This window comes from Dermochelys coriacea, chromosome 20 (assembly GCF_009764565.3).
Source record: "Dermochelys coriacea isolate rDerCor1 chromosome 20, rDerCor1.pri.v4, whole genome shotgun sequence".
Taxonomy (NCBI): Eukaryota; Metazoa; Chordata; order Testudines; family Dermochelyidae; genus Dermochelys; species Dermochelys coriacea.
This window is the reverse complement of record NC_050087.2, coordinates 7,866,552-7,893,374: the sequence shown is the minus strand read 5'-3', so window position 1 is coordinate 7,893,374 and position 26,823 is coordinate 7,866,552. Positions and strand designations below refer to the sequence as shown.

At 59.6% G+C, this 26,823-nt stretch overlaps 2 protein-coding genes across 4 annotated transcripts; one reads left to right on the top strand and one right to left on the bottom strand.

Annotated features, from left to right (window-relative positions):
* Window positions 1-2,622: 2,622 nt before the first annotated feature.
* COPZ1 (COPI coat complex subunit zeta 1) lies at window positions 2,623-20,778 on the bottom strand. Of its 2 annotated transcripts, XM_038379351.2 has the most exons (9): window positions 20,625-20,774; window positions 10,816-10,884; window positions 9,969-10,050; window positions 9,105-9,196; window positions 8,254-8,309; window positions 5,671-5,748; window positions 4,819-4,870; window positions 4,171-4,209; window positions 2,623-2,770 (listed from the first exon to the last, which is right to left on the bottom strand). In XM_038379351.2, exons 1-9 carry the CDS (start codon window positions 20,757-20,759, stop codon window positions 2,723-2,725), a joined length of 651 nt encoding a protein of 216 aa, XP_038235279.2. In that variant the 5' UTR covers window positions 20,760-20,774; the 3' UTR covers window positions 2,623-2,722. The 2 variants fall into 2 exon arrangements, with proteins under 2 accessions (XP_038235279.2, XP_043362689.1); XM_043506754.1 differs by lacking the exons at window positions 2,623-2,770; window positions 4,171-4,209 and adding an exon at window positions 4,407-4,727 and having other exon boundaries at window positions 4,780-4,870; window positions 20,625-20,778.
* Window positions 20,779-22,450: 1,672 nt separating this feature from the next.
* Window positions 22,451-26,360, top strand: LOC119845890 (protein mono-ADP-ribosyltransferase TIPARP-like). 2 transcript variants are annotated; one of them, XM_038378830.2, is made up of 6 exons: window positions 22,451-22,738; window positions 23,477-23,832; window positions 24,073-24,244; window positions 24,885-25,072; window positions 25,163-25,423; window positions 25,852-26,360. In XM_038378830.2, the coding sequence occupies exons 2-6, from the start codon at window positions 23,489-23,491 to the stop codon at window positions 26,291-26,293; spliced, it is 1,407 nt and encodes a 468-aa protein (XP_038234758.1). In that variant the 5' UTR covers window positions 22,451-22,738; window positions 23,477-23,488; the 3' UTR covers window positions 26,294-26,360. The 2 variants fall into 2 exon arrangements, with proteins under 2 accessions (XP_038234758.1, XP_038234757.1); XM_038378829.2 differs by having other exon boundaries at window positions 22,463-22,738; window positions 23,338-23,832.
* Window positions 26,361-26,823: the final 463 nt, after the last annotated feature.

Here is a 26,823-nt window from a genome sequence, read left to right as displayed (position 1 = left end):
ACAAAGGCGAGAGGAGGTGGCCCCCTCAAGGCAGCATGAGCCATCTCAGCCCCTGCCCAGCAAGGGACCAGTCACCTACACAAGGCACCTTGGCACATGGCTGCCAACCTGCAAAGACACCAGCCCACCCCTGGCACGCTCAACTGCAGAGACCCGCCACCTGCTCCCGGTGAGGGGAGCTGTATTGCGGGAGAATTTTCGCTGGTAAGGGAATACCCCCACCCCCACTACAGATGATACCTGGGAAAGACAGAAGGGACCCTGGGGAGCAGATCCCCCCTCCCACCAGAGGAGCATTTTGGTGCAGAGGTGAGGACTGTGGGAGGCAGGTGGGGTGGAGGGGATCCGGCTCAGCTGCCTTTGAGTGAGCCGCTGGCTGCAGCGACAAGCGAGTGCCCCCCTTAGCCAGACCTTCCCTAGGGAAGAAACCCTCTGGGAGGCCAGACAGGACATGCCAGAGGGAGGCTCCCCACAGCCATGCTGAGATCCAGGGAGCAGGGTCCCTCCCATGGCTGGGGAGGTATCTCCATCATTCGCCCCCACAGAGCAGCGTTCCCTCCAGGGGAGCACCAGCACCGATTGAGCCCCGAATCCCTGCCCTGTACCAGGCCCAAAGCCCACAGCTTTGCCCAGCACCTGCCACCCTGCCCACCAGGCCTCTCTGCCTGGGCCGTGCTGGGCCTGGAGAGCCCGGAGCATCAGGGGAGATTTATGAGCAGTTGAAGGGGAGCAGCCGCTCACACTGCGCATAGCTCCCTGCCATAAATCAGCCGTGGCTGGAGGATGAGACTCCCGGGCTCCTGCAGAAGGATCTGCAGGCGCAGATCCAGGGGGCTGCTGGAGAGGAGGGCGCCCACCTCTGGGTACAGACCCCCGGGACAGCTGGAATGATCCTGAGCCCTGGGCACATCCCTGGGGCAGCTACAGCAACTCAGGGTCCGGCTTGGGAAAACTGGCACAGACACCAACAGGCCTGGAGTCAGAGCCAGGGAGGTCAGTGACCCCGCCCGGGGTGGGAGGACGCAGCGCAGCCGGGGCCCAACAGGAGCCGCAAGCTGCGATCGGAGCTGGAGCTAGTGGCACAAAGGGGCCTCAGGCCTCTCCCCACAGCTGGGGAGCAGCACTGAGCACCCTGCTGATCTCACTGCTCAGAGGGAAGAGGATCCAGGGCAGCAGAAGGATGCTTTAGGCCTGCCCCCCGCAGGAGTCCAGGGGGGTCACAGCAGGGTCTGCACCCACCTGCCGCACAGCTCCAAGAGCCTCTCCTCAAAACTGGTTTGGGGGCAGAGATTACCCATGGGGCCTCTCCCAGGGATGGGGGGAGTGAGCAGCGTGCCACCGAGCCGGAAGGGCCCAGCCCAGCAGGGATGGTAAGGCCAATAGGGACAGGGCAGGGGAGCTCCGCAGGGGTTCTGTCAGCCATTGACCCCAACTGTAAACCCTGCATGTGATGGAAACCACTTCAAGCCGGGGGGGCAGCTGCACCCCTCGTTCCAGCACCGATGGAGCTGTGACCTGGCCCTGCAGGGATCCAGCTGTTGGCAGGGGCCAGGATCAGTGCAGTCAACTCTGTCCAGCTGCCTGCTCCCTGCGCTGGGGCCTGACACAGACCCTCTGAAGCACCCACTCCGCAGACCCATCTCCAGTGGGAGAGTGCCCTGGGCTCCAACTGAACCCTGGGCAATTGGGGGATGCCCCCCCACCAAGATCAAGCCCATGGCACCCAGAGAGCCAAGGGCAACCAGCAGGAGGGGCAGCAGCCTTCCGGTCCCGTTAGGTGCTAGTGGATCCCCCCCTGCCCCCATCACTGAGCATGATGGGGAACCCAGCCCCCGCAAGTGCGATGGGGAACACTACCCCGCCGCCCTCATGAGCGCAATGGTACAGCAGGGCGCTGAGCACTCTGGAAGCTGGCTATAAGTGGCTTTGCCCCTGGCACTGTACTGGCTCCATGGCAGAGCTGGGCCAGGAGTGCCAGTGACGCTGGCCCCTCATTGCAGGGCAGGAGACCCTAGAGCTGCCAAGCTGGGTCCCCAGAAAACGCAGCTAACAGCAAAGGCACCTGGGTAGCGTGTGGAGGAGATGCCCCTCCCATGCTGGATCCTCGCCTATCCCCTGGCCTGGGAGCTGCTGGGCTCTAGAGCCCACCCCACGCTGGCTGCACCCAAGTGGCAGCCCCCGGGAGGACATGAGCCCAGGAGACCTCCCATCAGCAGCTCCTGCCCAGGAAGGGCCTCGGTAGGTGGATTGTAACTGGCTACTGCTGTGGCAGTGAGTGCACAGGGTCCCACTCCCTGGAGGGAACAGCCAATGGAGATGGAGGAAGCAGGGTGATGTGAGGACGCCCCGCCCTCACCACATCCCAAAGAGGGCACTAGGCCAGGACACACAGCCGCCACAGGGGCAGCAATGAGGCAGGGTCCAGGGTGTCATCCCATCCCATCCTGGGCTTGGTTTCAGTAGCAACGAGTCTGGGGGACGACCCCCTGCGAGCCCTGGGATGGGGCAAATGGCTGGGCTGGGCAGCAGCCACCTCCACTGACCCTGAAGCAAGATTCCCCGTTGTTCAAGGGCTAGGGAAGCAGCGGCTGCCCAGAGGGTCAGAAAAAGCCAGACACCAGATCCAGCAAAATCCTCCAGCGTGTTAGGGCGCCAGGCAGTGCGTCATACAGGACAAGGGGGGGGACACAGTAGAGATGGGGGCAGCGGTGGGATCCGTGCCCTATCGCAGCAGAGACCACTTGATCTGTTCTTTGGCCGACTGCAGCACCTGGAAAGCAGACAGTGGGCGGCTCAGCTGGAGGGGTGGCAGATCCTCTCCTCCCGTGACCTGCCAGCCTTGTACCATCCCCCTCCCCTCCCCTGCAGAGCTCACCAGCCCCACTGCTAGAGCCAACCCCCTTCGCCATGGTGACCACTGGCTTCAACAGCCCGGCAGGGGAGCATGAGAGACCCCACAGCCCTCTGGTTAAGAGCAGGGGCTGATGCCAAGATCCACAGCCCCAGCTGACTGCTGTCCCTCTGACCCCAGAGGGAGCTGCGTGTGGGGCAAGTGCTGCCTGCATATCAGGCTCTTTCAGGAGCCCTGGGCTTGTCTTGGCTGGGCTTGGCTGTAGCCTTGGCTACAGGGGCCTTGTCTGGGCGCCGCTCCCCAGGGGGCGGCGTGGCTGTGGTGGAAGGGTCCGTGGGCCGGCAGGACAAAGGTTTGCCAGGCTGGATCCAGCAGGAGAGACTGGCCGGAGAACAGCTGGGTCAAGGGACGCCCTCTATTGCTACCAACCCGACCTGCAGCCATGGGCACCAGCTGGCACCAGGTGAGTAGGATCTGCCCCTGCCATCCTGCGAGGCTCCATGAGTTTCTGGAGTTACAGGCTGTTCCCCATGACTGGGCCAGGCATTGCCTCACAACGGGGCAAAGGGAACCGGATCCAGGGTTAAGATCTGTCTTGTGGCTCGGCCCAGCTTGAACTGGGATAGGCCCCTGACAGGGCATAGGCAGGGCACTCTGTCCAGCTGGGCAAGCTGCCGTCTAGGGCTCTGGCCAATGAGCAGCTGGCCTGTCTGGAGGCAGAGCAGCCCTGGACAGGAGAGCGCCGGGGCAGCCCCCACCTAAGGCTGTATTGCACAGTGTATCTAAGGGCCTTGCCTCAGAGCACCCAGCCCAGCAGGAGCTGGGTTACCGTGGGGCCCACAGTATTTCTTAGGCCCTTACTCTAAGTTAGTGCCACCCTTTGTGTGCCTCGCTGGCTGTGGGCTCCCCAGGGCAGAGGCTGTGCCCACCACTGGGTCTCGTGTAGCACGGAGCATGCTGGGGGCGGTTTACAATTGCTGCATGTTGCAATCCAACTCCATGCTTCTAGGCATTAGCTGGGAAGTGATCAGGAGGGCACCCCCCCATGAACTGCATTGCCACTAGGGGGCACTGGAGTCTGCAGGGAAATCAGGACCAGGCCCCTGTGGGGAGGATCCCAACTAGTCTGCCCTGGGGAATCCCATGCTAAGTTTGGGCTGGGCCTGACTGGGGGACGGGGAGGTCTGGGCTGGAGATGGCGAGATCTGGGGATGGGACAGGAAGTTGCAGAGCCCTGGAGCCGACTGGGGACAGGCCTGCCCGGGCTGGAGGAGTGATGCCGGTGCGTAGGAAGGGTGGGGAGAGGGACAGGGACATACCTGAGAAACTGTCTGCTCTGTCAGGGGGACATCTTCACCCTGCAAAAGACACGTCATGGAGCAGCACTTCCAGCCCCCCAGTGCCACAGAAGGTGCTGCCCTGAACCCCACCTCCCCCGTGCTGCAGGGGGCACCGCCCTCACCCCCACCCCAGTGCTGCAGGGGACACAGTTCCCCCCTTCCTCCAAATGCAGGGGGCTGGGCAGGTGGCCAGGCCCTTCCCCACTGCTCTCAGGGAGTCAGGCCCCAGCTCAGCCCCAGTGTGGTTCACAGCCACCCCTGCCCCCGGGAGCTGGAAAGCAGGAGCTGGCCCTGGGGGCTGCCTCTGGGAAGGGCAGGAGTGCTGCAGGGGGTACATTGTGTCCTGAGGAATCGTGCCTCCTCTCCCCCCACCCACCCTGTAGGGCAAAGCCATTCCGGGGGGAGCAGGCTCCTGCCCTGGGTGCCCAACAGGAGGCAGAATGGGCAGTTGGCATGGTGATGGGCAAGTCAATAAGGAGAAGCCTACTGGGACAGAAGCTGGGCTCTGCTCCCCAGGGGGAGGGGCTCTCAGAGTGTGGGGGGGAGACAGCAGGATGCTGCTGACCAGGGGGAGGGGCTCTCAGAGCGGGGAGAGGGCGGGGCTGCTCCGGGGAGGCACTCACTTACCCGCACAGCCACTCGGTGCACCACCTGCTGGGGGTCGCTCTCCAGGATCACGCTGCGAGAGGAGCACACAGCCCGTTAACCCTGTGCCGAGTGAGAGAAGCCCTGCGCCGCACAAGGGGCGCCACACCAATGGCCTAGCCCAGGGGAGGTAGGGGGGCTTCTAGCCACCTGGGCTCCAATGCAATTCGGAGCAGCGCCTAGGGCTTGGGACAAACCCCCATCCCCAATGGCCGGACTGTGAGAATCTGGGCGACTCTGAACAGCTTGGGACTGCCCAGGGAGCTGGGTGGCCAGAGGAGGGATGGGGGGAACCGAGCTCCGGGGGGGGGGGGGGGAAGGGAGCTTGCAGAGGGTCAGGATGGCCAGTGCAGGGAGGGGGGAGAGACATGCAGAGGGTCAGCCTGGCCAGCTGAGGACAGTGTATCTAGGCAGCCAGGCCCTTCGGAAGAATTTAAACCTCCCTCAATTCAGAGAAATGTCACCTTCCCAGGGCTGGGCATTTACAGCGGGCACTTTCTGGGAACACGCTGTAACCAGTGTGTACATGTACACGCCCACGCCGAAACACTCACAATCAGCTGGACATACATGATGACAATAGCCAGCTGGAATTGGGGGGGCTGGCGAACAGGGTGTTCCAGCCCTCCCCAGGGAGTACTTGCCAGCTGCCAGTGCTGACGCGCGCGCACCACCACCCCTCAAGCTGGGCAGGATGCCCCAGCACTCAGGCCCTGCACACAAAAGCCTGGTAAGATGGGCCCAGGACAAGCTGGGTGGAGGAAGTTGCAGCGTTGGGCCCCTTGGGGGGAGCGGGAGCCGGAACCTCATTTCTGTAGGGGTGCTGGTGCTCACCCTCCATCCACAATCTCATCCACTGCCAGGAAGAGCCCCTCCATGTTCTCCAGCAGGGCACGCTTCTCCACGTTCTTCCTGCCGAGACCCGCGCCCTGTCAGGGAGAGCCCGGGCACCAGCCGCAGCCCACAAATCATGCTGCAAGGCAGCTCAGGCTGCCACCAGAAGGGTATCAGGCCCCCTGCCTGGCGAGGGAACTTCAGAGCTTCTTGGCGAGGGGCTGCCTGGCTCAGATACGTCCAGTATGGGGTGGGGGGAGGAGACTCAGGTCTGGCCCACTCGCTCCCTGGGGGCTGCCAAGTTATACAGACTAGGGACTGGATGGGCGATGGCTCCAGGGGCTGGGCCCCAGTGTGCTGGAGGGGGAGGGGGGCTGACAGTATCTCAGACCTCCGTTATGAGTGTAATTAATATCTCACTGAAAGATGACAGGGCCAGAAAGAGTTAATTAACTCACAGACTAACCTGACCCATGGCTTTAGAGATTGGTTAGGAAGAGACGGAAATGAACAGAGCTTTGAAATGCAGCCTGCATTGTTAGAGTAGAAGGGTAGATGTTAGCTCAGATCTTGTGATGTAGGCAAACAAGTCTTGTCTATTGCTATAGTTTTGATTCAAAGATCAAAAAAGGATCATCATAATTTAGGAAGACACTTTAGTGAAATAGTTATTGTCCAAGTGATTCTTGAAGGTTGTGGTAACCTGTAGCTGAACTGTTTAATGGATAAATTACCCTGTACTAACTGCCATGATGTGTATGAGAAGGAAAGTTGAGCCTATTGTCTTCTCAGGCCAAAAGGCTGCTGGAAATGTATAAAACCTTGGGACAGGATCCTTCTTCATCTCAGATCTGCTTTGGGTTTCAAGAGGGGGAAACCATAAGGATTGAGATCCCCAGTCACTGACTGGAGTCACCCTGAATATGGACATTGGACTATAACCTATGGACTATTTCTAAAAAGACTTTTGGCAACTACAAGCTCATCTCTGCTCTGTATCTGAACCACAGGAATTGAATTCAAGTCTGTATGTATACTGATCTTTTAACCAACACTCTCTTCTTTTTTTTAATAAATTTTAGCTTAGATAACAAGAATTGACTATAAGTGTGTATTTTGGGTAAGATCTAAGTTATAATTGGACCTGGGTGTGTGGCTGGTCCTTTGGGATTGGAAGAACCTTTTCTTTTATATGATGAAACAAGATTTTCAGAATTTATCATCATATGTTTGAGTTGTGTGTCTGCATGGAGGCCTGAGGCTGGGGACTTTAAGGGAACTGCATTAGTTGGACTGCTGAGTAACCAGGGAGCTAATACAGAAGTTGTTTTGGGCTGTCTTGGCAAATCTAAGAATTGGAATATCCACCAGCTTTTGGGGTTTGTCTGCCCCATTTTGTTTGCAGTTCACCCTAATTGAGTAACCTCAGATGGCTCCCACAGGCAGCATTGTTACACCCCCGTCCCGAGCACATGGTTCCTCAGCCCCACTGGAATTCAGGGATGCGACTTCTGCCAGCAAAGGATCTGACCCACTAGGCCCCTCCCCTGCTCTGATCCAAACCCAAGGAGGAAAGGTGACCCCTCAGCGTTCGTGCAGAGTTTGGAGTGCGAACCCTGGACACAATCGAGTTCAAGCCGCCCAGAGCGAGACCCAACCAAAGTGCTGACCCAGTCTGGTGGGCAGTGGTTGGCCAATAGTGCCTGGTGCTCTGGACTCTGCCCTAGATCAGCCAACCCCCTTGCTGCCCGGTGACTGCACCGGCCCCCCATCTCCAGGCTAGGGCGACAGGATTCTGATCTCATCTGTCCAATTCTCAGTGGGGCTGGTGATCCTGCAAGGAACCGGGGCACTGAGAGTTGGGGCCAGGGAACTGAGTCGCAGAGCTGGGGCCCTGCTTGTTCATTCCCCTGCTAGGCTCCCTTGGCTGGGGATGGCTCCACTGCCCCGGAAAGATCCCCCTCATGGAGCAAGCAGGACACAGGGCTGTGCTGGCTCGGAGGGGCACAGCGGGGAGTGGGCCTCTATCCTGGGGTGCTGAGCAGCCATCAGCAGGAATGAGGGGTGCTGGCAGGATCACACCGCCGGCCGTCTGCAGCTGGTCTGATGCCCAACAGGAGACATCGTCCATAGCCCGTTCCTCAGAAATCCAGTTGGTACAAATCAGCCCCTCCACTGGTGTCACTGGAGCCTTGCTGATTTACACCTGGCCCAGGCCTGGCCCGAGGAGACTGGGGACCCCCCATTCCAGGCCTTTCCAGGTCACCTCATCCTGGCTCAGGTCTTACCCTGCAGGCCATCACTATGGCATCTGGGCACATGCCATGTCTAATCAGCAGCAACAGGAGGCCCCTAGTGGCCCAGTCTGAGCAGCGGTGGCCTCGATGCCGGTGCCCCACTCACTGTGAGCTCTGGGGAGGCTCCCAGCAGTGTGCTGAGCCCCGACTTCCCGCGCCAGAGCCCCAGATGGTCCTAGACTGCCCAGACTGACCCTTCAGCCCCCCGTCTCCCTCTTCTGGGGGAACTTGAGCAGCAGGAGAGCCCTCCCCACACCCTGCCCTGCCGCCCCTCACGGGGTCTTACCTCAACATCTGGCTGAGCGAGTCGAAGAGGCAGTTCAACACAGCCATGAGCATCAGCTGGAAGAGGAGACGACACAGGTCAGGGAGACCAGGCCCTGCCCCAAGTGCCCCCAGCTGACACAACGTGGCACCCAGGGGGTCAAGCCCGCTGCTGACACCCAAGCAGGTCCCCGGGCATAAGGCACTGGGGAGGGGCCATCTGCTCGCAGGGGGCTGCCCCTGGCAGGAGAGGTGGAAAGGCGACGGGGCAGAGCATCATCACTGCTCTGATGGGGGGCAGGGGCAGACTTTAGGGCCTGATTTGCAAGCCCAGCGCCCGCAGCCCCCACTGGGAACAATAGGGGGTGGAGGATGGTGGGGGATTCCCCACGGCTGCCCATGGGGTGTCTCCATCGCTCTCCATGGAGCTGATTGGCATGGAGCCCTTTTGCCGATCTGGCGCTCAGTGTGGCTCACTCCAGGGCCCACTGCCCTGCCCCACCCCCCTCACAGCATGCCCAGGGTCAGCTCCCTGTGTGGCGACCGGAAGCTGCCCCCCCGGCACTACAAGAACTCTGCCGTAACCAGGCCACTCATGCCCGAGGGCACGGGGCAGGCAGCGGCACACCAGCTGGGAAAGCAAGGGGGGGTTGCAGGCGATGCTCCAAGCCGCAGGAGCCAGCTGCGATGCCCCGTCCCTCAGCAAGGGCCAGGTTTCTCTAGGTGGGCACCTGCCTCCAGTTCTGTACCCACAATCCCCTGTAGGCATAGAAATCCTGCCCCTCAGCACTCGCGCTGGCTGGGCTGCCCTGACGCGAGGCTCTAACTCCACCCTGAGTGTCCCCAGGCCCAGGGGCCCTTGCAGGAACAAACCTCGTTCTCATAGGAGCTGCCGATGACGTAGAAGTACAGGTCGATGCTGCTCTTGTAGACCACAGTCAGCCCCTCCAGGAGGGCGATCTCGCCTGGGGGCGGGGACAGGTCCACACGTGAGGGACAGGCCGGCTCGTGGGAAAAGAGGCTTCGCTAGGGTTGGCTCACCAGTGCCTGCCTGCTGGTGAGGCAGGGAGGGGAAGCCGGCGTTCATGGGATGGCCCCAGTCTCGGTTTTAGGTGGGCATCCCAAGACCACCCTGGTTCAGAGCATCATCGGCAGGGAGGGCATGGGGGTATTCCCCATAGATTCCACCGAGGCTGGCTGCTGACTGAATTGCATGGCCCTGCCCTAATAGAGGTGCCCATGGTGCCCCTGGGACCCAGAGCATGGCATCTGACCTTCCCCCACGTTGTGCCCCTGGGGCCCAGAGCACAGCGTCTGACCCAGCCCCCCATGGCGCCCCTGGGACCCAGAGCGCGGCATCTGACCCTCCCCCGACATGATGCCCCTGGGACCCAGAGCGCAGCATCTGACCCTCCCCCAACAAGGCACCTCTGGGACCCAGAGCACGGCATCCAACTTCCCACCCTGCACATGGCACCCCTGGGACCCAGAGCATAGTGTTCGACTTCCCCCCTGCACATAGCACTCTGGGGACCCAGAGCACAGGGTCTGACCCTCCCCCCACATGATGCCCCTGGGACCCAGACGTGGCATCTCCCCGCGCCCATCCCACTGCAGTTAGTGGAGCTGCAGGGCCCAGGAATCGGGCAGGCAGGGAGATCACAGGCAGTGTTGGTGGGCAGCATCCCTTCCCCCCGGTGTCCCGTGGTCCCCGTCCTGCCAGGCCAGGGCACGTACTGTCCGTCCGGTGGGTCTTGTTGAAGATGTTCTTCTCAAAGGCTTTCTGCTCCTTGGCGGTGGGGTACGTGTCATCATAGTACTGCCGGGAGAGAGACGGGCGTTACTCCTGGCCCCGGCACAGCTCACCCGGCGCCTGTGCAACACCAGCCGGGCCCAGAGACCAGGCCAGTCCAGATGGGCAAAGCCTGCAGCCTGGCACCGGGAAGGGGACGCCAAGCCCTCACACCACACCTCGGGGCTGGATCCTGGGCGCCCAGACACCCACGGCAGCCAGAGAGCACCGGGCAGTGCAGGACCCGGAGGGGAAGAAGCAGGGTTTGTTTTCCTGCACACGTCCTTGAAATTGTGGGACCGGGGGTGGGTACAGGTTAGGATTGAGGGGCATTGGCAGAGCTGGGGCGAGCCCGGGGCTGTGGGTCGGGACTGAGGGGCACTGGCAGGACGGGGGGGGGCATTTGATTTGCCCTGTGTCTGGTTCCAGAGTTGCTCCCCTCAATCCCTATGTTCCCATTCCTGGAGTTCACTCACAAACGAGAATCTCAGGGCCCTGCCTGCCCTAGGGTAAGGTTGTGGGATTCAGCGTGCAGCATCTGACCCCCCACCAATGGTTTCCCTGGAATTGAGAGCGCGGCATCTGACATCGCCCCGCATAGTGTCCCTGGGACCCAAAGTGTGGCATCTGATGCCCCCCGCCCGTGGCACCCCTGGGACCCAAAGCATGGCATCTGGCCTCCCCCATGGCGCCCTGGGACCCAAAGCGCAGCCCCTGTCCCCATCCCTGCCCATCCCACAGTGCCCCGGGACCCAGAGCATGCCCCACGGCACGCTGCCTGTGGGCACTCACCTTGGCAAAGAGGCGGTCGCCATCGTTATCCAGGATAAGGACGGCTTTCACCGTGTACAGGGACGGCTCCTGCAGAGAGACAGGCCTAGTCACTGCCCAGAGCTGCCACGGCCCCGAGCCGCTCCAGCCCACCCTCCCCACCCACAGGGAGCTCAGCCCGCCAGGGTAGCATGTGGGGCAGCTGCAGCCCAGAACTGCCTGCGCTGGAAGCCCAGAGGGCACAGGGGGGTGGGTACATGGCCCCAGGATTAGGCCCACACATGCTCCCTGTGTGGGGCTGGGGGAGGAGACGGCTCGAGGGACCGCCCTGTGGCATGGATCTCGGCACAGCTCGTGGGGACAGCTCCGATTCCGCCCCAGATCAGCAGGGCTGGAAAATCAGCCCCACCCTGACGGCTGTTCTCAAGCTGGTGCCCAGCAGACGTGCACATCGCCCCCAGATGGGTACTCAACACTGGGCTGGACTTACCTCCCCGAGACGGCACCAGCTGTGGGCTCTGCTGGGGGGAGGACGCCCCTGCCCAGCAGACAGAGATACTGCTGCCCTGGCACCTCTCCCCAGGGGCTTGCAGACCAGAGGGCCATCCCCAGCTGGCGTCGGGGTGCTCTGTAACCAGTCCAACTCTGTCACTGTTGCTCCGGGTCCAGCTGCCCCTGCCTCCCACACCCTCTCTGCGCCCAGCACATGTGCCCGCTTGCCCCATGGACAGGGGCACCAAAGGGCCCCGCTGAGAAGCATCAGAATGAGTATGGAATCAGGGGGGAGCCTGGCCCCCACCCCACAGGCTCCAGCTGTGATCAGGTCCCACATTACTATACAAACCCCAACGGCCCACAGCATGACCTAGACTAACGGCAGGGTGTCTGCAGAGCAGGGGGGAGGGAACGTTCGGGGGGGCACTCCCCCCATCCTTGGGTGCCAGCATCCATCCGTCCCACCCCAGACTTGACCCCTCTTGGCTGCCCCTGCCCTGGGGTGCCGTCACCCCCTACTCAGGATCCTCCAGGGCCAGACCCCTCCACATGCTGGTGCAGCCCCCCCCATTGCCCCAGGTGCGAGCAAGGCCGCCCCATGGCCCCAGCCCAAGCTGCAGCCAGGCCCAGTGCCCCATGCCCGGTAACACAGGCCTGCAGGCCCGAGCACCCCAAGCCAGCTCACTGCCCCACCTCGCTGCAGCCACCCCAGCCCTGTGCTCTCCCTGTCCTCAGCCAGCAGAGGGAGCTCCAGGCCCACAGCAGCTGCAGACACGGCTCACCAAGGACACCCAGCTGGTGCTTTGGTGGGCGTATAAATAACAGGCTGCTATCGGGCGAGCTGGCTTCCTGCTGCCACCCCCTGCTCTGCACAAGGCAGCTCTAGCAACCGCGTTTATCACTCCCCACCCCGGCCAGCCGCTTCCCCCGGGGCCCTGCAGCATGGAGCAGAGGCAATGGCAGCTCTGACAGCTTCAAAGATAAGGAAAGGAGCGGGGACTAATGGTTAGAGCAGAGGTGGGTTGGGAGCCAGGACTCCTGGGTTGTAGCCCCTAGTTCTGGGAAGGGAGGGGTGTCTAGTGGTCAGAGCAAAGGATTGGGGGGGCAGGACTCCTGGTTTTATTCCCAGCTTGCCCCTGCTTTGCTGCTCAGCGTCAGATGATGCAGATTAGAGGTGTTATTTGCACTGGGAACGGAGTAAGTCGGGGGCCGTTTCCCCTCTGCGCAAGGACATGGGACAGACGAGGGGCTCAAGCACTAAGAGGCCATGAATGCGGAAGGCACAAGGGGGGCAGCAGCTGGCAGTACAGGGCTGGAGGGGACAATGGGGGATCTGTGCCCCCTGAGGGCTGGCTGCCAGCACAGGGCTGGGGGGGATCAATGGGGGCTCTGGCTCCTCGGGGGCTGGGGCAATGGGGGCTCTGGGCTCCTCGGGGACCGGCTGATAGCGTGGGGCCGGGGCAATGGGGGCTCTGGCTCCTCGGGGGCCGCTGGCTGTCACCCAGACTGACGAGAGCCCCTCATCGCCACCAGGATCCACCCTGGTCCCAGCCATTGGCCGGGCAGAAAAGCAGCCAGCCCCAGGCCCAGCGGCCCCAGCAGGGCTCATCGCGACACCCTGGGGCCCTAGCAGCCCCTGAGAGCCTGCGCAGGTCCCACTGAGACGAGGCCTCGGCCCCAGGCTCTAAGGACTGATAGGTCCCACCTAGCCCCAGGCCTATCCCACAGAGCCCCCTGAGCGAAGGGCCATGAGGGAGCTGACTCTCTAAGAGGGCAGAGTGGGCCAATCCCCAGCCCCTCTGCCCAGCCAGCACCACCCAGGCGCTCGGCCCTTCATGGGCTCTCTGCCGATGCTCGGCCCAGCCCCAGCTCATTCCCCATGCGGCTGCCAGGAGGGGGCAAGTGGTGCCCACCCTGGCTATGGGGGCGGCACAGCCCTTCCCTTTGCCTCCTCCCAGCCCGCAGGTCACGGGGCCACAGTCCAATACATGCCAGGCCCCCCAGCCACCAGGCTGTTTGTTACAGCTCCCATCTACCCTCGTGAGGCACGGCCCTGTGCTGGTGACCCACAGTGGCTCCTCCCCACCCCACGTGGCCTTTGCCCCGTGCAGACCCAGCTCATGGCAACTCTCCATCCACCTAGGCTGGCACCATCACCGCAGTGCCCGGCCTGCTGAGCCCTGAATGCTGACAGGATCCTGCCCATGCAGCACAGCACCCCGGCACCCAGCAGATGGGGGGGATCATTCACTCAGACACCCACAGACGCACGCGGGAGGTGGCACACCCCAAGCATCGTCGCCCCTAGTCTCCAGGCCACGCTCAGAGCTGGGCACACACACAGCTGGATTCCCACCCGGATTTACACTGGGACACCACCGTGCGACGGGGGGACTGGCTCAGTGGGGGGAGGGGGCGCAAGATGGGGCAGTTTAGCTCCTGGAATGGGGCTTGCTTATCTACAGAGGCTCAGAAAGGTAAGCAGCATTAGTGGGGCTGTTAGGGGCTCAGGCTGGCAGCGCTGGGGCAGGATTGAAGGGATTCAGCCCATCAGGGGTCCGGCCGTTTCCGTGCTTCCAGCCCCGTGGCTCGGGAGACCCTCAGAGTAAAAGGAATGGGGTTTGCACAGATCAAGGCCCATGTCACATGGAGATTGCTCCCTGCACCCCACCGCCAGGCCTCAGGGCACAGTCGGGCCTCCTGAAAGGCTCCCGAGTTGACAGCGGTGAAGGGGCTGGGAGCCAGGAGAGCCTGCTGTTGATGCATCAGGTAGTCTAAGCAGTCAGCTTAGCGTGTGCGGCAGAGCCCCACACAGCCCAAGACCCACAGCTCAGGGCTGCAGACCACGGAAAAGGGGTGGAGGTACTTGGGTGGTGCAGCAGAGACCTGGGGGACCCCAAGTGAGACAGATGCTAAAAAGCTCTCGAGACAAAGTTCTGTGATGCACTGACCTCCACATAGCCACAGTCGGAGTGTATAACAGAACTTCACCTCAAACGCTGCGGGCTCTGCGTGCGGCACCCCCACCCCGTCCCGGGCCCCCCGTTACTGCCTGGCTTCCACTGGGTACAGCATGGGACTGCCCCACTTCTGAGACGCCAGAGCCCCACTGGCTGCCTGGCACCAGCCCAAGGGACTCCTCTCCATAGCTGCTCATCCTTGTGTCTCCCAGGGGATGGGGGAGAGGACAGGAACTGCTAGGTGGCCAAGTTCCCCAGCTGACTCCACAGCCCTAGGGAGCCTGGCTTCACAGGACAGGACTTCCCCAGAAGCCAAGCATGGCTTAGCCTGCAGGGAACGTGCTCGAGTCTGCAGCCCTTTGTCTCCAGAAGGGCCCTGTCAGAAAGCTGGGCTGATCCCCATCCCCAGTCCAGGAGACTGAGACAGTGGAGCTGAACCTGCCAAGAGCTACCAGGCTATTCGGGGGTCTCCATTTGTGGGACACCCTAAGGGGCCTGATTGGTGGGTGCGCAACCTAAGGGCCCGATTGTTAGAGGTGCCAAGCACTGGCTGCCCCCATGGGCATCATTGCAAGTGACCAGTGAGTCTGAGAATCAGGCCAAAAACTCTTTAGGGCTTGTCAATATGGGGAGTTAATTTAGATTAATTCCATGTGTGGATGCTCTTACTCCGGTATAAGAGTGCCTTATTCTGAATTAGCTTAATCCACTTTCAAAGTGGATTAAGGGTTAAACTAATATTAACCTACTACCTGACACATGGAGTTAATCTGGAATAATCATCTTTACATTCACACCCTGCTTTATTCTGCATTAACTCTCAAAGTACCCCAGCCATTAACTGCATCCCGCATTGGTGCGACTGTCCCGAGATTCCCCTTCAACGTGGGGGCTCAGCCATGTTCTTCTGGGGGCAGCTGGGTGGACAGCCCTGGAGAGCTGCATTTCCCTCACTGCACTACCCCCACATATACCTCACCCTGACCAGGACCAAACCCTCTCTGGAGATGACAAGGAGACCTGTCTTCATTCGCTCCTTGACCGACTGAGAGGGCAGGTGTACATGAGCCAAAGGAACCAGCTTGAAAAACCACAAGCCTCTTTTGCATCCAGCTAGTAATTTACAATAGCTGCTGCCCTGCGCTGGATTAGAACTGGCAGCCTAGAGCTGAAACTGCTGAGTCTTCCCAGCCCAGTCCCTGCTCCATCCATCCCCCCTCAGAGGGGGGATGAGAAGCAAGCCTGGCAAAGAGAACGCAAGAGAAGCCCTGGAGGATTTACACTTCTCTAGAGCCATGCTGCACTGCAGAGCAAAGCAAATAAATACACATTTAAATCTATAACGAGCGTTTCTGGAGGGCAGAGGGCCTGGAGACCGAGAAGCTGCCTGAATTTCTCTCTAGAGGTTTTTAGTTTGAGCCTCAAGCAACCAACCATTAAAACGAGACATTAAGAGTTACAGGTTTCAGAGTAGCAGCCGTGTTAGTCTGTATTCGCAAAAAGAAAAGGAGTACTTGTGGCACCTTAGAGACTAACAAATTTATTAGAGCATAAGCTTTCGTGAGCTACAGCTCACTTCATCGGATGCATCCGATGAAGTGAGCTGTAGCTCACGAAAGCTTATGCTCTAATAAATTTGTTAGTCTCTAAGGTGCCACAAGTACTCCTTTTCTTATTAAGAGTTACGGCACAGTTTATTCTGATCATTTAGTTTGGACTTTTCATAAATTAGACTTCAATCAATTCAAGTAGGTGCTCAACAGCCCAGATGGTCAGCGCGGTATCGGCAGCTACAGCGTAAACCTTTGATGGCTGCCAGGACCCTAACCAGGGTATAGCGCCAGAAAAGAGATGCCAGAAGCCAAGAAATACAGGTGGGGCTTTATATTATTATTTGCAAAGGCGACTGGAGAACCTGCCTGCAGACAAAGGAGAGGGGCAGGGAGCTGCGGCTGCAACACAGAAGGGCACTTTAGAACGGGTATTGTCAGGCATCAGTGGATCTCCAAAAGCTTTACAAAGGAGGTTGGCATATTATTTTACAGATGGAAAAACGAGGCACGGGGCAGGGAAGTATCTTGCCCAGAGAACCCAGGGCAGGCAAGCATCTCAGCTCCAAGGCAGGGCAGCATGCCGCAAGTGAACCCAGGAGTCCTGACACTCAGCTCAATGCTCTATCCACCCACAGGGAAGCATGCCGCAAGTAGCTGGGCTTTTCGGGTCACCCAGCTGGATACTTGGCTTGGAAGAAAATCGTACACACAAAACGACTTCACTCTTTCAGAAACAACTCCCTCTGGACAGCTGGGCTCTGGTGCACAATATATTAAGAGCCTAAAGCCCAGGATCTTTCTGCACTGAGATAAAACAGGTGCATGTCCCTGGCTGTCAGAACTGCTGCTGGCCAAGACAGACAAAGCCACCAGAGGTTTTTACTCCCCTAGATTCATTTCCCCCTCGGCTATCATTCCTTAGCACAGGGCAAATGAGAGAGTCTAGCCCCGTCACCCCCCAGGCTGAGCTGCCCCATCTGAATGGGCTCTGACCTAGATCAGGATTCCTCTGGCCCCAGTACTGCAGGATCGGAGCAATCTGTCTCGCGAGTGACCCCTGAGGAGGCTGGGAAAGGGGATCTCCACTGCACACACGGGAACTTGAGGCAGGGGGCAGACTAAGTGACTGGTCTCCAGAGTCCAAGTCCAGAGCCTTAGCCCGCCCTTCCTGTGCTTCAGAGCCAGCTGCAACATCAGCCTGGCCTCCGCTAGAGCCAATCCCCTAGGACGGACAGATGGGCAGGCAATGCTTTGGAATGGTCGGGGGCAGCATAAAGAGGGCGGAATGCAGTGGGGCCGAGGGGTAGCCCCACCACCCAGCTGAAGGGGCAGGAGGAGGGTGACTGGAGCACTGAGTGTGCTGGACATCCTGGGATCCCAGCAGCTCCCAGGCAGCCATGCCAGGCCTGGGCAAGCTAGAACAGCCTGTGGGCTGCTCTCCTTTGTGCAGGGAACCACGCGGGAGCCGACCACGATGAGGGAGACACAACGGTGACTTCCAGGCTGCCGTTCTCCTCCCCACCCTGGGTTCCAACTCTGGAAACATGCAGCAGAGACTCAGGCCTGGGTGCCACACACAAAAATGCCTTGGCTGGTTGGCAAGTGCCACAAGAACTAGCTGGAGCTGACCAGGCTCTCAGAGGGAGAAGAACCAGTCCAGTCCAAACCAGTTTGGCACCAGCTTGGATCCACCAGTTCAACCAGCCCTCTCCCCGCTGGCCCTTCTGAAACCTCAGAATCCAGCGTGGCCAGAGTGCTAGCATGTGGGGAGCAAGCCCACCCCAGTCTCAGAGCCAGGCAGCCTGGCTAGAGGGACAATCTGGGCTTAAACCGCTTCTGTTTTGCGGTGCAGTAGCCTCCACAGCCAAGGATTGGAGAGAACACCGGGGGCAGGCCACTGGCCCAAGGGGCCCTCTGCTCTTCCTGGGCAGCTGCCTATGTCCCAATGGCCATGCCCGACTCTCTCCCAGCTCATTCACACCATCAGAACCGATCAGTTCCTATTCCCCCGAGACAGGGCTACACCCACGCTGGGAACGCCCAGGACAAAGACTGCTCCTGCCCCAGCTCTCCAGGGCATTTCTAGCCCTGGCAGCTGCGAAGATGGCAGACATCGAAATCACACCTTCCTGATTGCAACCATGAGCCCTATACCAGGTGGACAGCCCCTCCCACCTGTGCAGAGTCAAAGGCGCTTCTGGGTGCAGGAGACACAGCTTTCCTCCCCTCCCAAGAACTGTGCTTTGCTCCGACCTCTCCCTCCAACACCCAAATCTCCTGGGGCCAATGCAGGAACATTCCCTGCAGTCAAGGCCCTGAGTACTGGGAGAAGCAGAGGGGCTAAGCTGGGCCTAAGGCCTGCAGCAAAGAGTCCAGATTTCTGAGGAGGCAAAGGGGAAGTGTCACTGCAGCTCCGGGTGCTTTTGAGGTGGTGGTGGGGGATTTTATTAAATCAGAAACTAAGCCAACCACCCCATTCAGCACAGTGATCCCTGGTTTATTTATTACACTGGGATCATTTCAACGGCCCTACACTGCTGCATTTTCAGAACGCTGTGGGATTTTGCTCCAACCACACAGAAGAATGTCACAGAAGTCATCGGTGCCAGAAGTTTGGACGGGAGAGGAGGAATTTTGCCTTTGAATTTTGCACCATTTAAACTGTCAGAGTCAACATGGTGCACCAAACAGGGGCTGGTTTGCCCCTGTCTGACCTAGCATCCTAGGGCCTCGACAGACTCAGGCCTAAGTTATTCCGTTTTTCCATGTTCTCCCCTGAATGCGAGGTTTTGAGATACTTGTCTCAGAGCAAGCTGCGATGCTGCAGCTGGTTTTTGAGGAGGGGCCCTGCCCTCCCTCTCACCCACAACTGTCCTGTGTTACAGAGTAGCACCCTAGACCCCACATGACTGTCACAGCTGGTATCTCAGGAGCCAGCCCCCAGGGTTAATGGCCTGTCCAGATCATACATATCCTCCCCCACAAAAGCTGGAATCCCTCCCCCCGTCCAGACAGAAGGGGAACTCCCACCCAGAGCAGGAGGTAATCAACCCCCACACAGCAAGTGTTACCCAGCATACACCCCTGCTATCCCCACATCAAGGGGTGATACAAGTCAGCCCCCCTCCTCCCCCCGTGCCAGGTGCACCAGGCCTGGGGCAACCTCTCCCCTGCCAGAGCCTTACACAGCCCAATCCCAGCCTGAAAGGGACTTGGCAGGGGGTACCCAATGGCGGTGCCCATTCTCCCCCTACCATCCCCAATGGCAGTGCCCATTCCTCCCCTTCCCCAAATAGCAGTACCCACTCCTAGATTCCAAGGACAGAAGGGACCACTGTGATCATCTCATCTGACCTCCTGTACAACACTGGCCATAGAACTTCCTCAAATAATTCCTAGAGCAGATCTTCCAGAAAAACATCCAATCTTGACTTAAAAATTATCAGTGATGAAGAATCCACCATGACCTTTGGTAAGTTTTGCCAGTGGTTAATTACCCACACTGATAAATATTTATGCCCTATTTCCAGTCTGAATTTGTCTAACTTCAACTTCCAGCCATTGGACCGTGTTATACTTTTCCCTGCTAGACCGAAAACCCCATTATTAATTATTTGTACCCTGTGTAGATATTTATAGACTGCAATCAATTCACCACGTAACCGTCTCTTTCTTAAGCTAAATAGATTGAGCTCCTTGGGTCTACCTCTACAAGGCAGGTTTTCTAATTCTTTAATCATTCTCATAACTCTTCTCCGAGCTCTCTGTCAATTTATCAACATACTTCTTGAGCTGTGGGCACAGAACTGGACACAGGATTCCAGCAATGGTCACACGAGTGCCAAATACAGAGGTAAAATAACCTCACTGCTTCGACTCAAGATTTCCCTATTTATGTATCCCAGGGTTGCCTGAGCCATTGGGGCCACAGCATAGCATTGGGGGCTCACATTCAGCTAATTATCCACCATCACCGCCAAATCTTTTTCAGTCACTGCTTCCCAGGATAGTCCCCCATCCCACAAGTATGGCCTACAGTTTTTGTTCCCAGATGTATACCTTTACAGTCAGCTGTATTAAAATGCATACTGTTTGCATGCACCCAGTTTACCAAGCAATCCAGATCACTTTGAATTAATGACCTGTCCTCTTCATTATTTACCACTTCCCCAGTCTCTGCATCATCTGCAAACTTCATTAAGTGATGATTTTATGTTTTCTTTCAGAACACTGATAAAGATGTTAATTAGCACAGGGCCAAGAACCGACATAGGACGACCCCACTGGAAACACACCCACTTGATGACAATTCCTCCTTTACCGTCACATTTTGCGACCTATCAGTTAGCCAGTTTTTAATCCATTTGGCATGTGCCATGTTAATTTTATATCATTCTAGTTTTTTAATCAAAATGTCTTGTGGTACCAAGTCAAACATCTTACAGAAGTCTAAATATATTACATCACCACTCTTACCTTTCTCCCCAATACCCCCAAAGGCGGGGCTCATCCTGCCCCCACTTCTCCCAATGCAGAGCCCATTCCTCCCCCCACCCCAACAGCAGCGCCCAACCCCCATCCCACCCACTGTGGGTGCCCATCTTCCCCCCTGGCAGTTCCCAACACCACCCTGTCCCCCAACAATGGAGCCCATCCTCCCCAATAGCAGTGCCCAACCCCCCATCCCCCAACAGCGGAGTTCATTCCCCATCCTCGGCCTCCCTCAACAGCAAAACCCACCCCCCACCCTGGCGCTGCCCACCCCCCTTCTCCCCCTCAGGGTTCAGCCTCCCCCAGCCGGCCGGCCGGAGCCCGCTCCTACCAGGATCAGCGCCTCCATCTTGCCCTCAACGATGCTGCCGACGTGGAGCAAGAGCGGCAGGGGCCGCGCGCCGTTGGTTGGTCGCCTGCCAATCGGAGCTCTAGGCCCCGCCCCTTCCCCATTCTGGCCGTTCATTGGCTAACCTGTTTCTCACATCCAGCCAACCAGAAATTCGATTCCAATGACTGGGCGTGGCCAGGAGAGCCCCGCCCCTCACCCTTCGTAGCTAGTGGTCGATAATTCGAAGGCGCCCCTCTCGGTCACTTGCTAAGTCCCCCCCTCCCGGGGGGGAGGGCGGGATAGTTCCCATGACGACCAGTGAAGCGGTGACGTAATGCATCTCTCCAGCCCTGTGCTGTGGCTGGCAGGATCACGTCACATGACCGGAAGGAGTCGTTATCCCCTCTGTGTGGGCCCCCCCCGGCGTGGGGTCATGACCCTAACCTCTCTGGGGTCATGACCTTCAGGGTGGGGGGACGGCCATACTGGCTCCCATGGGGCTTCCTTGGTGGGCAGGGCCTGCAAACTCACCCCCCCCCCGTCCATGCAGGCTACCAGCTTCTGGGTGGGACATGCCCTCATCCAGCCCCCTGCAGTGACCTCCACACGTCACTTCCCCACCCCGTGCCTCAGTTTCCCTGTTTGCGCAATGGGGTGATGGGACCGACCCCTGGTAATACGTATTGTGATCTGCCGAGCAGGGCAGTGGGTAACACCTCTTCCTCCTACGCCCTCGCTTCACGCCCCTTACACGGCCTTAAATCTAGGGTGACCATATTTTCCCAATGGGAAAATGAGACACAGTGCAGGGCTGGCCCAAGCCCCCCTGCCTGGCCCCTGCACAAGGCTGGGGTCACTGCTCACCCAACCCCGGCCTCCCCACTTGCTCAAGCCCTGCCCCCCTGCCTCCCATGTGGGGCCAGCATTACCACTTCCCTCCCCCCCACATGTTCCTCCACACCACACCACACTTTTTTAACAAAAGTCAGTATTTATCCCATTTGCTTTTGCCAACTGATTAAGATGCCAAGAAAAAATGGGACAAATGCCCACTTTTGCCAAAAAACTTGGGACGGCCAGGACAGGGCTTAAAAAAGGGACTGTCCAGGTCAAGACGGGATGTATGGTCTGCTTAAATCTGACAGTGAGTGTGTGTAAAATCCTAGGGTGTGAGGTCTAGTGGGTTAGAGTGGGGCAGGAAATCAGGATTCTTGGGTTCAGTTACCTACTTTACAGCTGACTCACTAGGTGTTCATCAGTTCATATGCAGAAAGGGTTCCACTCCCAGTGCTGCCCCCCAACCTGCTGTGGATAGGGTTGCAAGCAGTCCAGTTTTCCATCAGAACACCTAGGTGAAAAGAGACCCTGGTGGCTCTTGTCGGCATTGCTGACGGGGCTGTAAAAGTCTGGTTAGCGGCACAGCCGGAGCCTGAACTCCCACCGCCCCCCACACTCCAAACCACTCAGCCCCAGTCTGGAGCCCCCTTCTGCATCCCAAGCCCCTAATCCCTGGCCCCACCCCAGAGCCCACACTCCAAGCAGGAGCCCTCAACCCCCATGTGCCCCAATCCCCTGCTCCATCCTAGATCCCTCCTGCATCCTGAATCCCTCATTTCTAGCCCCACCTGGAGCCCCAGCCCAGAGCCCCCTCCCACACCCCAAACTCCTCATTCCCAGCCTCACCCCAGACTGAGCGAGCGAGCCCGCCCAAGCCCTCACCCACCTCCCACACCCAAATCCCCTGCTCCAACCTGGTGAAAGTGAGTAAGGATAGGGGAGAGCAAGCAAGCAATGGAGGGAGGGGGGGATAAAGTAATCAGGGGCGGGGCCTTGGAGAAGAGGCGGGGCAGGCGTGGTGTTCGGTTTTGTGTGATTAGAAAGTTGACAACCCTAGTGGTGCGGCTTTGGGCCAGGCCCTGAGCTACTTCTCTCCCTGAAATCCAGAGGCAGGGAGAGGCTTAGAACAGGAGCTAGGGGGAAGCCCCAAACCCCCCTTTTCTGTGCATGCAGATGGCATGCTGACGGTTTGGTGGGAGAGAGCCCTGTGACTCAGCAGGGCCAGCAAAGCAAAAGCAAAAGTAAGAGTCTGCAACTACAACACTCCAGCAGAGGAGGTGAGAGGTGGGGCTGGGGGATCAACGCACCCCAAGGGGGGGGAGGAGGAGATGTTCTGTTTGCCCCTGGGACCCAGGCCCATCCCCCCCCCCCGGGTCAATGCCATGAGGCTGCTGGGAAGGATGGGGCGCTCTGTCTCCCTTAGGAGCCTGACAACTGGGCAGTGCTGCCTCTGTGGCTGTGTACCCCCTGGCCCCCCCTCTATGGGCCCAGTTGGGATCTGCAGGGGCTCCCTAGGTCTCTGGGGGACTCGGCTTCGTGGGAGGGGCTGCTGATTGTAGACTTGGGGTAGTTCTCCAATATAATAAGGGGAAATTGGTGGGACTGCAGCAGGCCAAGGAATTGAGGCCAGTCGAGTGGGCTGGGGGTCCTCTCCCAGCTCTGCCACCGACCTGCTGGGCATGTCCCTGCATTGGCCCAGAGCCTCAGTTTCCCCACCTGTAGACTGGGGGTGACACTCCTATACACGCATCCCGATGCTGGGGTGCTCTAGAGCTGGGGCAAGTGGTTGCCAACACTGACCCCCCCTGCCCCGCCTGAGGCGATTCTCTGATTCCGGGGGCAGCATCCCCTTTAAAATCCTTGCTCTTCCTTCCAGCACCAGTGCCCCTCCAACCAATGGCACCCAGATGCTCCCCAGTATCCCAAATCCCAGGCTCAGTCTGCCCCCAGCCCTGGCCTGGCTTCCCATCAGGTCCCATCTCTGCCCTGACTTCCGCCCCCCCACGCTGCCTTAGGGACTGATCAAGATGGCAGAGAAGCCCAAGCGCCCGCATCTGGGATTGGCCCAGTACCCCCTGCTGCTCACACTGGAGCCCGAGGGGCACGGCCTGGGCGGGCAGGTCCTGGAGTTGGCTGGTCCAGAGGAGGTCCACGTCCACCAGAAAGACGGCATCCTGATCTGCGACAGCTTCCTGCTGGGGCAGTGTCTGGAGTGGGAGCGCTGCCTGCGCCATCACACCCCCAACCCCTTCCACTGGCAGATGCGGCGCCAGGCAGACGGGGTGTGGCTGAGCGTTGGCACGTCAGCCCAGCAGCACCTGGAGAACCTCTACTGCAGCACCAGGCACCACAGCGTGGAGCTCGTGGACAAGTATGTGGCTGATTGGACGTGGCCCAGCAGGGGGTGCCGTGGGGAGCGGGTGGGAGCACTGGCTGTGGGGGGAGCTCCTGGGTGCTCCAGTCCCAGCCCCTCCCACCAGGATAGCATTGGCTGAGGATGGAGGGAGAGAGGGAGGCATCACCCAGCTACTCACTGCCAGCATGGGGGGGGGGGGGGCGTTGCCTGTGGCTCCTGCCCCTTGGTGACTTCTCTGCTGCCCCCCCCTTCCAGGGCCGGCTCATCCTGGACCCTCAACCTGAACTCCATGGACCTGAAGCCCAGCCAGCTTTATGACCGCGTCCGGCGCCTCTCCAACAGCGGTGACCCCAGCCGCAGCCCCTACTTCCCCGTTGAGTGGCAGGTGTACTGGGAGGAGTGGGGCGAGTGGCTCGTGTATGAGGAGGTGAGGGAAGGGGGGGTGATCCCAGGAGAGGAGCGGGTGTGGGGGATGCAGGGGGAAAGAAATGGAAGGCCAGGCCTGAGTGGTCCGGGGTGAAGAGCAGTGTGGCTGGGGGGACCTGGGGTGCCTGAGGAGGGGCAGGGGTTGCTGGGAGAGAGGCTGCATGGCTGGGGGGGTGACATAGCTGAAGAGGGGAAGGGGTGGCCAGGGGAGCAGCATGGCTGGGAAAGGGGAGGGGCTGTGTGGCTGGAGGTGTGGCCGGGGGGGGGCTGTGTGGCTGGGGTAGCTGAGGAGGGTTGTGACACTGCATGGCTGGGAGGGGGTGCCTGGCTGGGGAAGGGGCTGTGTGGCTGGGGTAGCTGAGGAGGGGGAGGGATGGCCAGGGGAGCAGCGTGGCTGGGAAGGGGGAGGGGCTGTGTGGCTGGAGGTGTGGCCGGGCTGGGTGGGGCTGTGTAGGTGGGGGAGGGGCTGTGTGGCTGGGGTAGCTGAGGAGGGTTGTGGCACTGCATGGTTGGGGGAGTGGCATGGTTTGGGGAGGGGCGTAGCTAAGGAAGGTGGTGGTGCTGCATGGCTGGGGAGCATCGTGGCCAGGAGTGGGTACGTGGCTGACGGGTGTCCCATGATGGCATCTCTCTGTGCCCAGCCGGTGCGGTGGGAGCTGCTGGCAGCCTTCGAGAAGGGCATGTGGAACCATGCCTTTGAGCTGCGTGGCCGGCTGTACAATGTGGACCTGAAGAAACTGACCCAGCACAATGTGCGTACAGGCTTCACCCGGCGCATCCTGCACCGCCCAATCTTCCGTCCACCCTGGCGCCTGGCGCCCCACCTGCGGTGAGTGCTCTGGCCAGGTGCCATCCCTGCCCCTGGGCACCGAAGAGGCTCCCACCACTAGCTGTGCCCTTGTGTGTCTTCTCTTGGCAGGACAGGCCCAGGCGCCACCCTCTTTTCCCCCAGCGCCATCCCTGGGGAGGACCCCCAGAGCACCTACTGGGGCCCATACCCTGCGTCCTGGGTTCCCAAGGCCCCAGTGGGCACCATGTATACACTGGCAGAAGTGGCACCAGCAGAGAGGGCCTATGAGACCACATGCACGCTCTTCCACAAAACTCTGGCAGAGGACAAGGTGATGGTGCTGGCCGTTTACCGGGTCCGGAACGACTACCTATGGCAGAAATACTGTGGGTAAGGAGGGCAGACATGGGGCTGGGCTGGGCATGGGGGGCTGCTAGTGGGTTCTGGGCTTTCCCTTGGTGCCCTTGTATCTGGCTGCTGCCACAGGGCTGGGATGGCTGCTGGAATTGTAGCGCTAGTGCCCTCATCTTGGGGCATGGTTCCCCTGGGCTGGGAATGGGAATAGCCCAGAGGCTGGTGTTTTGTGGTCTTGGTCCCCATGCTCTGGGTCATGGATGCGGCTGGGCTGGAGCCACGAACCCACCCAGGGCACCCTGCCCGTCCCTAGCCAGCTGGCGATCCCGGTTTCTTACTGGGGTGACTCCTGGCTGCTCTTGGTGCCTGACCCATCATACCCAAGCCTGGGGCAATGCACCAAGGAAGCGGGTGGGTGGGGCTCCAGCTTGTCAGTGACCCCCCCAATCTGTCCCCCCCTCCAGCCAGAAGAAGTTCATGGCCCAGACCCGTCCCTGTGTGTCACGGCACTGCATGGAGAGACACCTCTTCCATGGCACCATAGCCAGCAAAGTGCAGCCCATCTGTGAGATGAACTTTGACCCCCGGGTGTCAGGGGAAAACGGTGAGGCTTACGGGCAGGGCAGCTACTTCGCCACCGACGCCTCCTACTCCCACACTTATGCCAAGCTGGGCAAGGCCAGCCTGTGCCACATGTTCCTGGCCAAGGTGCTGGTGGGGCGCTCGGTGCAGGGCAAGCCCAGGTTCCGGCGCCCCCCACCAGCACACGATGGCCGCCTCTACGACTCCTGCACGGACTGCACTAAGAAGCCACAGATCTTCGTCATCTTTGACAGCTGCCAGTGCTACCCCTACTTCCTGATCCGCTACAAGCTGCTCTCCGAGCCCGTGGCCGTGGACTCGTGATGGGGAGCACTGGGGGTCAGAGGTCAGCTTGACAACTTTGTACTTCAAAAATAAGGGATGGTTTTCTGAGCCCCACCCCTCCTTCTGAGATGATTATTATGATTATTATTATTATTTATTATTGTTAACAATACTAAGAAGAACTCACCTACATTCACCAGGGAGATTTCTGCTGCTTTTAGCAGCACTCTGCGACTCCCAGTCTTGATGTACAGAGATGAAAAAAAATAAGGGATGGCCCTTGTAATAAGGGACTGTCAGCAACCCTAGTCAAAGGTGAATAGGGCAGCTTCCTCCCAGGGAGTGGGAGTGTGTGGAAGAGCCTGAGGCCCGTCCCCCCACTTCCCCCCGGCACTGACTGGAATAGAGCTTGGTGCTGCCACCCTGGGCCCTGTTGCCCCAGGTTGGAGGGAGGAGTCGGGCCATGCGGGGTCAATCGCATGATCCTCAGCTGGGCAATTGGCGCCATGGGCCTGACACGGACCTGTCATCAGATCCTGCTGCCCAGAATGGCTCGGCCTGCTCCCCCG